We start from the raw sequence: 12,346 nt of genomic DNA, 5'->3' as shown, positions 1-12,346 counted from the left end.
GATGCCGCACTAAATTTGATATCACACTTCAGTTGATATTTGATGATATTGAAATATTGAATATTGATACCACACTTCACTTGAATACTTGATATTTGATAATTATAATTTTGTAGTGACTAAAGTAAATATTTGATGAAACTTGAAATAATAAGTAATTGAGAATTTAAAAGCAATAAGCAATATTATCAAGAGAGAATTGAGAGAGAATTAGAGTAGTAAGAGAGCAAATTGTGAGAAAAAATGAAGAAGAAGAGGGGCTATTTATAATTTTTAAAAGGTTAAAATTGTAATTTATCAATTATTAAGGGTGGAGGGCTATTTTCTTAAGGGATAGGCAAAAATAGCCAAATTTGTAAAAAAATGGTTGTTGCCCAACTGTCATTTTTGACTTTGACCGTTGGCAACGGTCAAAAAATTTTAAAATAAAAATAAAAAATTTTAACGGCAATCGGGCTGGATCGGGTTGTAGCCCAGTAAAAACCCTGTAGTGGGTAACCGGGCTAACTGGGTTCCGGGGCACTGGTTACCAAAATATGTTCGTTCCCGTCCGGCTTCCCCCAAACCCTCCCCAACCCGTCCCACCCCCTAGTGTACCGGGCTGACCCGAACTGACCGGGCTGTCATTGGGCTGGCTCGGCCCGATTAACATGTACAGTTGAAACATATTAAACCCTTTTGACGTGTCTCCCAATGGGTTGATGTCAGTATCCACCTCGGATAAAATATGCAACGTCATTTTTTTATTTTTTCTGTTCGATACGTTTATATATATATATATATATATATATATATATATATATATATATATATATATAAAATGAACTCCTCGTTCCTCAATTTACCTTCTTGGCCCTCATTAGCAACAATACGAACGCCACCCTATTTGTTCTCTTCTTCACTCATTGATCCTCCCTGTGTAAATTGGATTTTGCTCCTCTATAATTGTTAGGCATCTTGAATTAGAAGAACAAAAGGTTTTTCGTTTCTCCTAGCATGGAAATACAAGACAATGGTTCGTTGGATAAAGCTAAAGAGAAGATCTTCCAAACTTTCTCAGAGTTTATGATTAGGTTTATTCCCAACTCTGCCTACCTTGAAAAACTTATGCTTTCTCATAGTTGTCCTTACATTTCCCTCTTCATTTAAATTTATTTTACAAGCAAACAAGAATTACTGTATTTCATTGTACACCCTTTAAAAAGTAAATATAGTTCGTTAATCAATAGATGGCCAAATAGAAATTTCTGTATAAAAAAATAACTGATATTTCTGGAGAATTTTCTTGAAGTTAAGCCATAGTTTTTTTTTCTTTTCCTTTTTACTGAGATTAAGAAAGTGGTTAAAAAGTTTGTGAAATGTATATTTTTTGTTGCTCCTAAATAATAGCCGACAAAATATATATTTTTTGTATCTATGTATGTTATACATATTTTATATACTTTTTGGCTAGCGGGATGTAATTATTTTTGGCCGACCAGCCAATTTTGTATTTTGTCCAAAAAAATTTCACATTTTTTTAAATAAAATTGCAAACGTTTTTTGCAAAATAAATTTTTTGTAACTTTTTAGGACAAGCACTAGTACTATTATGTTCATCAAAGTTTAGGCATATAGTAAGAATTCACCTAGTGTTGAAACTTTGGTTCCCATTGCTGATTATCGAGCTATTTCTGCTTTGTTGTGCAACTTAGGTTCGTTTTCTCTATTTCAGGATTACAAAAATTGATGAATTAGCGGAAGTGGGAAGTAGATTGCTAGTTGGTTTTCAGCAAGGACTCGGTAAGTGTTGTAGCATCCATTTGTGTGAATCTACTGTAAGAATACATAAATGCTCTTTAGTGAACCTTGCTTGTTTGCCTGCTTTTGTCAGAGTATATGCGACGTCCACCAATTGAAAAGAATTCCGGATTGGTTGAGCGCATTATTAGAGAGAATGAAACCAAGAGGCTTTCCTCCTACGTAGAAGCTGGATGTTTGAATGCTCATGACACTCTACAAAATATGTCCAAGTGTAAGTGTTTTACATATCTGGAATCTATACCTGCAGCCGAAAAAAGAAATAGTTAATGTGAAGGAATTATATGAGGTCGTTCATTTTCTCTCTTGTTTTTACAATGATTGAGTTTTTTTGCATTGATACATATTGTGTATACAGTCAAACCTCTCTATAACAACCATCCTCTATAACATCATTTCACTATCACGGCCAAATTTTCTTTGGAACCAATCTTTCATGTTATGTTATAAAATATGTTATCTATAGTAACACTTACTATGACTGCCAAAAATGTCATTTCTTTGTCGCTGTTATAGAGAGGTTTGACTGTACGTGCTACTTATGTATGATGATATTGTCATTTCTTTGTCGCTGAGGGAGTTTAGGTTGTATAATTCTGTTCCGCTAATAACCTTTCTATATAGTAGGCTATTGAAATATCTTGTTACTAATTTTTGATATATCTATAAATTAAAAAGAGGAGTGACAAATTGATCTTTTTTTGATTTTGATTTTTGTTGTTGTTGCTGCCTTCCCTTAATTTTCTTGTGTACATCTTGACCAGTCGAATTTCTCCTTTTTGTTTCCAAATTTTTTACTAGATTTTTTGGTGTTATTTACCTTCATAACATGGATTGTGCTTCTGCACAGAAGTACATACATGCCATCTTGGACTTCAGGATCACATAAACAAAGGTATTTCATGTGCCCTGAATTAATAATTTTTTGCATATCATCTTTAAGTATGTTAAGTGACACCTTCTTCATTGCCACACACCACACACGTCTATGTTGCACGCACTCTTCATTTTAGCCGCCTCACCCGTGTCGATACGACACTAGTACTGGTAAGGGTGGGGGATTCGTACCTGGTGTGGTCAATTTAGATCGGGTACTTTGACCACAATCCATGGACAAATTTGAGGAAAAATGAAAGATTGAATTTTAGTTGTCACCCGTATCGATACGACACTAGTACTGGTAAGGGTGGGGGATTCGTACCTGGTGTGGTCAATCTAGATCGGGTACTTTGACCACAATCCATGGACAAATTTAAGGAAAAATGAAAAATGAAAGATTGAATTTTAGTTGTTGCTTGTTAGTGCCTAGTGCCTACAACTTAAGAAATTCCCAAAATGAAAGATTGAATTATTGGCTTCAATCCACAACCTATAAATTTTCCACAGAATATTTCTCATAATTTAGGATATTTTTATTGATTTATTTTTAGAATTTTGAATTATTATTAGCTAAATCTCCGCACCCGTATCCGTACCTGGAACTGTATCCCCGAATCTTAAAATTTAGATTATGAAGGATCCGATCTCTAGATATGCCCCAGGATCTGATATCCCCTCCTAGTTTGAGCAACATAGACACACGTTGGTTCGAGTTAAGATTAACAACACCGTAGGGGTAAAAAGGTACAGTTTGAGCAACATAGACACACGTTGGTTCGAGTTAAGATTAACAATACCGTAGGGGTGAAAAGGTTAATTCAACTTACAAAATTTAATTAAGTCTCTTGATCTGGAACACATATGGTGCAATGTACGATTTTATATCCAGAACTGTATATAAGAGTGTGAACAGAGTAACACTACTTGAATAACCAAGATGTGCTACATTCAGAATGAGTGTTAATTGAAGTTTTACTTGAGCTTATTCGACGCTACTATTGGTTTTTTCATTTAGCTTTACCCTGCATAGTTGAATGTCCTACTTTTCGTTACAGCTTTTATGTTAAGTGAAACAGTTATCTGAATTTTTCAATTGGAGTTGGAGTTTAGATTACAAAATGCTCATATTTAATTGCAGCAAAATGTGTAGTTGATGAACTTGCCTGCCTTTTAAAGGACGCGGAAGCTGTAGTGCAAGTGATGAATTGTAGTTTGGCTCAAATGGGGGAAAGAAATGTTGACACTGGTACAGATTCGTTGGAAACCTCTAATTATGAAGTAAGTTCCTTTTTTCTTTAGCCACTTGCATGTTTGAGCTTTTAATATGTATTATTAAAACTAAACCACTAATCATTATTAGCTACCCCTTCACTTAGAACTGAATCACTAATCATTCTGTTGGGAAATACCTAAAAGTAGATATTGTTTCTCTATTCTGTTGTTTTATTTGGTTTACATGATGAATGTTTGAGACTTGATCAAGAGTATTCTATGAAATAGTTGTTAAAAAAAAGGTGGGATTACACATCAATAGTTTTCTTTATTCTGGAATGAACTTAAGAAAATAGAATGCAAGAAGTTGATATTGGAAATCCAGATAAATCCTTTCATTTTTTTTGTTGAAGAAGTTCCAATAAAGAAAAAGAAACTAAAATCAAGTTAACTTAGTCATATTACTGAGTTATGAAGTTCACATTATTACTTCTGCTATTCAGCCTATTCTTAGGATTACCATAACCAAATATCATTTTGCATTAGATTGCTAGAATATCACAGTACATGGCAGTGGTGTTTCTGAATATCTAAGTCAATCATGTTTTTTAGGCTGACGTAGAACCTTATATGTTTCCCTTATGACTGTTTAATTTTATTGATTTTTAATAATATGCCTATGTAGGAGGAAGGGCTGCCTGTTGATGTTTTGAAACATGAAGTCATTGATATCGCAACAATGATGGCAATATTATACGGCATGTTGAAACATGACTACACAATGCAGGTAATAATCCTTTTCCGTTCCAAGATATTCATGTTAATAGAGTTAGTTGCCTGTCTATGGTAGTGGATATATTCATACATGATCAGGACATTAGGTGGTTACTGACTTTAGCCAAGCATTTTTCCTGTAACAGGAAAAGATAGTTTCTTCGCTTAACCTTACTTCATCTTCTGGACAACTGGAAAGCTACTCCAGCATGTGGTCGTTGCGCCCTTACATAGACGATGAAATCATGCATAAAGCTTGGAAACTTGTAGGCCGCTAACTCTTTCTCTCTTCCTGTTTCTTATTTTGGTGAAAGATCCTCAAATATCTTTATCCATGTCGAATAAGCTTTACTATAGCATCGTTCTGGAAATTTGTTTGAAGCAATAGGAGACGCTGTTCGTCTGGTACTAAAGGGAAAATGACAGGAAAAGGAAATAGAACAGTAGGGATGGGGTGAAGAATATGTGAATCTTCTAGTATTGTTGTTTGTTAATTATTGGTTCAATGTTTATGACTGCCATTGCACTGAATCAACATTCAACACATTGACTTCTGTCTTCTTCTTCTTCGTCTTCTTTTTTTTTTTAATTTTTTTTTTTATGGGAATCGTCCTGAATTTCTGTTTGATTTCTGTCTTTCGGAAGTCACATAGTGACTGTCTACTTTCACTTAAAAATGTTGCCTTCTGTTCTTACTTCTTAGTATGTGATTGTGGAACATTCCTTCAAATATCATCAAACAGCTTTATCTGTATCAGACAAGATTTACTATAGCTTACTGCTATTAATCAAGCAATATATTCATCTTTCAATCCTTTTTTTGTCATTTAACATTTGTCATGTTTAAGTAAATGTAACAAAGATCTTCATTCCATTCTTCTCATGAAATCTTACAATTATTATATTCTCCATATTATGAATTTATGATGTGTAATTGCTTTATGGTGAATAAAATCATAAATAAATAAAATCAGGTCTAAATTTTGTTAGTATCGGGTCGTTAAAAGAATTTTGGGCTGTAACCTAAATTGTTGAGTCTGCGAGCTAAACAATTAAAGGGAAATTGGCACGGTATGACAACGTACCCAGATAAACAAGTGAATTTGACTAACAATTATAAAACAATTTTTTGCCGATTTGCAATTAAGAAAAATTTCATTTCATGTAATATTTCAACGCTTATCACTTCTCTAGGTAACCTTTTTTCCAGGAAAGCTATAATATTTTAAATCTTTTAAAACTCGTATTTGTTATGTAACAAGGGAAAGTATGTTATAACAAGTTTTTCTTTTGATTATATGGTATTCGAAATTCACTAGTTGAATTAAATCAGCATTTCGTACGATTTTTTTTTTTTTTTGGGCTGAAAGATGCATATATTATTAAAAGCAGTAAAGGAGTTTAGAGTATACTCTCTCCGTTCACTTTTACTTGGCAAAAGTAAAAGTAAAAGGAGTTTAGTTGGCATATATTATTTTATTTTAGAGTATACTAAAAATAGATTTTTATTTTTACTTGTCATTTTACACATATCAAAAGAATGATAAAAAAAATTTCATGTTATACCCACGGTATTTATTACTCATTTCAAATTATTTTCTCAAATCCAATAGAATATGCATCAATTAATATGGGTATCATGGTAAAATATGCACTTTATTTATTATTTTTTAAGGGGCGTAAAAAATCAAAACGTGTCAAGTAAAAGTGAACAGAGGGAATATATTATTACAAACGAGAATTGATCTTATCGGAACAATTCCGATAAAGTCTTTGTGAAATTTAAACAAAGCATGTAAAGATGAAAAGTCCCAAAGGTTCCAAGCCAAAGATTGTTTTTGATTTCCCATGTTGAGCCAGCACGTCTGCCACTTAATTTGCTTCCCAAAAAACATGTTGATTGGAAAGACAGAATTTATTCATTCCCCCAAATGCTATGACAAGTTAATACTCTCTGGTCTACAATAAGTAATTTTTTTATTTTTTTTTATGGTTCAAAATAAGTGATTTTTTCAGATTTCAAAATGAATTATTTCTTTTTTTCCTACACTGTCCTTGGAATAAATAGTGTTGGAGTATGTGTTAGGAGTGTTTATGTGAATAAATACAACAACAACATCCCAGTATAATCTCACTAGTGGGGTCTGGGAGGGTAGTTTGTACGCAGACCTTACCCCTACCCTGGATAGAGAGGTTGTTTCCGATAGACCCTCGGCTCCCTCCCTCCAAGAACTCCCAACCTTGCTCTTGGGGTGAATCGAACTCACAACCTCTTGGTTGAAAGTGAAGGGTGCTTACCACTAGAGCAATCCATTCTTGTCAAATATGTGAATAAATAGTAAAGGTTAATATGTTTAATTTTATTACTAATTAATATTAAAAGATGAATTTCTTAATCTGTTTGAAAACAACCAAAAAAATCACTGAGTGTGGACCGGAGTGAGTATCAATTTTTGCTACTGAAAAAACAAAAGCCACTCATTTTGCCCTACTACTTCCAATACAATCTTAGAAAGTGGAGATAATAAGGAAAAGGTTGCCCCTCCATTTACTTTCATTACAAAAATGTACACGCGTTTACACATTGAACCAAAGTTGGAGAAGAAAAGTAGTCGGGAAAAAAAAAAACCAATTGAAAAAGTACAAACATTTAAAAATATAGCCAAAAAATTTAACACTAAATCAACATGCTATTGCATATATAATCACGTGCTAGAAAATGTTAAATATCATAGCCTTAAAGGAATTAGATTCCCACAAAAGCACAATGAAGGAGAGATGTAAGTGGTTTAAGGGACTATTGAGTGGTCAAAAAGCAAAGAAAATCACTATTTTACTTGACAAAAGATAGCTTAAAGCAAACACATAGGTAAAGAATCTAAACATAGCTTTATATTGTTATAAACACCATTTCTTCACAATGTTACAACCTACCAAAAACTCCACTAATAAAATCTCGATATTCCATTTCAATTCTTGCCTTTGAAATTTTTTTGAATTCATCAATAGAATTCCAATTCAAAACATGGAAAGCAATAGCACAAAGGTGGAAATGATAAAGCCAGTATTTCTCAAAGCTGGAATTCCTATAGCCATAACTTTGGCTGGATATATTATTGCCAAAATCACAACAAAAAGAAGCTCAATTTTGACACATTCAACAAATCAAGAAAATTCTCAAGAAATTATAACTGATCAACATGATATCTCAAGAGATGAAGTTGGCCTTAATCAAAATCTTGATTATTCAGAATATGAAGATGATCATTCTTCTACACATACCATTTACAAAGATTCAGCAGAAAGTTTTCATTTTCAAGATAAATGCAAATTTGAAGAAGATTTGCTAAGCTTAAGAAGGCGAACGGATGATATTGAAGAGAGGGAACATCAATTAGAGGCCAGGTTTCAACAATATACTCACTTAAAAGATCAAGAAATTGCACTTATGGATATGCAAAACAAGTTGTTATTAGAGATCAATAAAATTGAGTTCTTTGATAAGGAAATAACACTAATGGAGGGAGAAAACCAAAGATTTCAGAATATGGTAATTGAATATTTGAGAATTATGGAACTTCTTGACTTGTCACAATCAGAAAATAAATTGCTTCACAAAAAGGTTAAGAAGCTTTTGAAGAAGATCAAAGAACATTCAATTGTTTTGAAGGAGCAGAACTTTCAACTTGAAGCTAAAGAAACAGAAATTTCAAGAAATCAACAAGGGCTAGAAATGAAAGATCATATTATCAAGAAAATGGAATTACATATTGAAGAGTTGAAAATGGCTATTGAGCAATTGCAAGAGGAGAAGACTGGACTACATAGAAAGCTAGAAGTGGGAAAGAATTCAAATCCATCCAAGGTAAGCCTTTTTTTGCAATAAGCCTATTCATAGTTTATTGAACCAAACTCATAAAACTAAATTTTGTAACGAAAAAAATAACTTAAGTAATATCTACATGTAAATGAACCAATTTTAATGAATTCGTTGCACCAAATGTACGGAGACTTTGCAAGTATTGAAGTTGAAGTTCCTCGAAAACTTTACATTGTTTAATTCAACTTTGATTTAAATTTATTTTATTTAAATCACTTGTTGTTCTTCTTGGTCCGCTATTTTTGAAATAATATTGGCATTTACCTGCTTTTTGGATTAAAGAAAAAATATTAAATAATACAAACGAATAAACAAAGTATAGTAAATTAAAAATTTTAAATTAGGTAGTTTTTCTAAATTCTAAAAGTATTTACAACATCCCAATTTTAATTAATTCGTTGCACCAAATGTACGGAGACTTTGCAAGTATTAGTGATTGAAGTTGAAGTTACTCGGAGACTTTACATTGTTTAATTAAACTTTGCTTTAATTAAATGCCTATACATTTTGCACTCTTAAATTAGTCGATCGAACTCTATACTAACCAGATAATGATAAAATATATTTGAATATATATGTACATACATGATGATCATCTGCATATAATATACAATAAATATACTCACTAAATTCTACGATGTGTATATGATTGAAAAATAAATAAATTTTAAACCAATTTTATTTATTATTTATTACAAAAAGAGAAATGAGTGCATTGGTAATAAAAAAAATTATAAATAATTTGTATAGTCTAGTAACTTTAGCATTCACATCAATAGTAATTTTTTTAATTAAAATAGTGGACCAAGAAGAACAACAAGTAATTTAAATAAAAGGAATTTGGGAGATTTTGGATTACTTAACAAATCAATTGGTATTTTTAAAAGTTTGCTTATTGTAGGGATAAATTTGGCCCGATAATATAACAGTAGGGATAAATTCGGCCCGATAACATAACAAAGATTAAATACAGACAATATATGAAAGTAAAATGCTATATTTGGCTTTTTTCCCCCATAAAAATATGTCTGAAAAATACTGAATTTGGTCTCGAAAAATGCAAGTAGACTGCCACATATATATTATTGTCGTGTAAGTGTAGTCATGTGAGCAACTTACTTTACATAATATCCACTTGGCATCTCTTAGAAAAATAACTCAACTTACATATTATCTACTCACTTGGCATTTTTTCCGCCATTTCTTGTTTTATGTGACATATCGACATAGTTAAGTTATGTTTTCATTACAAAAATTAGTTTTATAACCTAGTGCAATAAATCTATAGTTGCATAACCATCCGTGAAATTAACCGGCCTATATATTATATACATGAGATTAGTCAAAATAGCATTGGCTAGCCAATTTTTAGACGGGTAATAGCCAGAATTTGTAAAGTCCTTGAAAAATAATCACTATTTTATGCAGAGATAAAATCTGGACGAAAATATCATAGTTGAAATACGGAAAATTCCAGCATAATATGTTGGATTATGGAGCACATACGTATAAACTTCCAGCATATTATGTTGGAACTCCAGCACATTCTGAAATTCCAACACATTATGCTAAAATCTCGTATGTAAAAAATTCAAACTCCAGTATATTATGCTGGAATTTTTTCGGATTTTTAAGGGTGTTTTGTAGATTTTATTTTTACATGAAAAAAGTGACTAAATTTTTATTTTTAAAAAAAAATTATGACTAATTTTTAATTAACAATTGTAAATCAAGCTATTTCTGATTTTTTCGCATGAGATTATGAATACATTATTGAAAAGTTCCTTGTTTTGCAGAATGATGTGGAAGTGGTAACAGTAGAAGATTACAAAGAATTGGCAAATGAACTTGAGCAACTGCAGAAGGATAAAGCTACTGAAGACAAAGAACTAATATACTTAAGGTGGTGCAATGCATGTTTAAGGCATGAATTAATGAGGAGGAATCAAGAACAAATGGAACAAGAGAAAAACCATGATCAAGAATTGAATTTGGGAGAAGAAAATACAGAAATTGTAACAGAATTTGTACCAAAACATGAATTAATTATGAGGAGGAGTTCATCAATGGGACACAATGAATCTTGCTTAAGTTCCCCTATTAATGAAGGCCATTCAAATGATCATTCCAAAAGGAGAAAATTAATACAGAAGTTCAAGAAATGGGTAGAGGGAAGTGATAAAATGAAACATGAAACCAATTGCTTTAAAAGGCAGACTGTTTCTGATTGTACTGAGGAATTAATGATTCCTGCTAGAAAATCATGTTCTAGTGCCTAATTATGTGTATTTGTCATTCATTCATGATTTGTCTACTTGCAATATTGGAGGTTAGATTTATGTAGCTCCTAACTAATGAAAATGAGCCAAAACTTTATAAATGCATTGTGAGATCTTAGGGGCGGAGGTAGTATATAAGCTACGGATTCGATCGAACTAGTAGCTTTTTACTAAGACTATATATATATATATATATATATATATATATATATACTAAATCTCGAACCCAGTAATTCAAATAGTCAATGTTATTCAGTGACATTTGGAACCCATTCGATCGAACTAGTAGCTTTTTTCTTCTAATTGCTCCAATCATCCTTTACACATCCTGTTGACAATTGCTTCGATCATCCTCTTCACTTCGTAATTCGACATAAATGGAGTTTGGAGAGATTGATGTATTGTGAAAAATTTTAACCCAAGTATTGGCGAAAGGAGCTTTGGGTCACAACCGATGCTACTCCTCAACCATTGGATTTTTCTTTCTTGTTTAATTTTCTTCTTCTTGTCTCTTCTCGGAATATTGAGGGTACCTAAATATTGATGGTCCTAAATATTGATGGTCTATTGCTTCTTCTCTTTTACTCAACATATACTAATTGGTATTTTCAAATCGAAAAAGGGTCAAAAATACCCTTACCCTACTAATAAAAAATATCATCCTTCCACCTATTGGGCCATAAATGCCTTCAGCCTTAGTTTTTGGCTTAAAAATGCCCTTAAGACTAACAATTGACTTGTTTTTCCGTATTCAGATGCTTCAAGTGGAAAATTGTGTAAAGTTTTAGCTGCAATTACCAAAAATACTCTTCCCTTCACCGAAGATCTAAACAAATTCTCCGTCTTCTGCCTCATTTCTTTTTTTCCTATTCTTTTTCTTGTAATTAGGATTGTTCACTTCCCCCAATCTTAATAGCATATTCTGATTTCATAGATGGATAGGTCTTAAACGTTTTTCTTTACTGTAATTTCAAAAAAATTCAGTTTCAACTTATATTGTGATATCAATATCTTCTAGGCCTTTTTTTTTTTGGTACTACTGCAGAAAGATCGATTGTCTTAAATTTACCCATATGTGCCTCCTTTGATCAACTTAGTTCTCATCCACTTTGCCACTTGCTTCTTTATTGGATTTTCGCACTTACTCGGAGAATAGAATTTGAAAATACCAATTAGTATCTGTTGAGTAAAAAAGAAGAAGCAGTAGACCATTAATATTTAGATACCCTCAATATTCAGAGCAGATACAACAAGAAGAAAATTAAACAAGAAAGAAAAATCCAACGGATGAGGAGCAGGCATCGGTTGTGACCCAAGTCTCCTTTCGCCCAATAATTGGGTTAAATCTTTCACAATACATCAATCTCTCCAAACTCTACTTATGTCGAATTACGAGGTGAAGAGGATGACCGGAGCAATTGTAAAATGGTTAAAAGAATAGAGTTATACACCCAAATTATCCATTAAAAAATAAGTTAGAATAATAAAAATTTTAAAAACGGGTCGAATATGGATAATAACC

General features: G+C 32.1%; 2 protein-coding genes across 3 annotated transcripts; both read left to right on the top strand.

Moving 5' to 3' along the window:
- The first annotated feature begins 834 nt into the window (after positions 1–834).
- On the top strand, positions 835–5,360 carry LOC107791154 (uncharacterized). 2 transcript variants are annotated; one of them, XM_016613166.2, is made up of 7 exons: positions 836–1,073; positions 1,715–1,782; positions 1,874–2,014; positions 2,654–2,695; positions 3,818–3,957; positions 4,577–4,678; positions 4,812–5,360. In XM_016613166.2, the coding sequence occupies exons 1-7, from the start codon at positions 997–999 to the stop codon at positions 4,941–4,943; spliced, it is 702 nt and encodes a 233-aa protein (XP_016468652.1). In that variant the 5' UTR covers positions 836–996; the 3' UTR covers positions 4,944–5,360. The 2 variants fall into 2 exon arrangements, with proteins under 2 accessions (XP_075086283.1, XP_016468652.1); XM_075230182.1 differs by lacking the exon at positions 2,654–2,695 and having other exon boundaries at positions 835–1,073.
- A 2,183-nt stretch (positions 5,361–7,543) lies between these two features.
- LOC107791148 (protein CHUP1, chloroplastic-like) lies at positions 7,544–10,848 on the top strand. The gene is made up of 2 exons (XM_016613160.2): positions 7,544–8,530; positions 10,342–10,848. The coding sequence occupies exons 1-2, from the start codon at positions 7,691–7,693 to the stop codon at positions 10,822–10,824; spliced, it is 1,323 nt and encodes a 440-aa protein (XP_016468646.1). The 5' UTR covers positions 7,544–7,690; the 3' UTR covers positions 10,825–10,848.
- Positions 10,849–12,346: the final 1,498 nt, after the last annotated feature.

Source organism: Nicotiana tabacum, chromosome 2 (assembly GCF_000715075.1).
Source record: "Nicotiana tabacum cultivar K326 chromosome 2, ASM71507v2, whole genome shotgun sequence".
Taxonomy (NCBI): domain Eukaryota; kingdom Viridiplantae; phylum Streptophyta; class Magnoliopsida; order Solanales; family Solanaceae; genus Nicotiana; species Nicotiana tabacum.
This window is presented reverse-complemented; position numbering and strand designations above follow the sequence as displayed.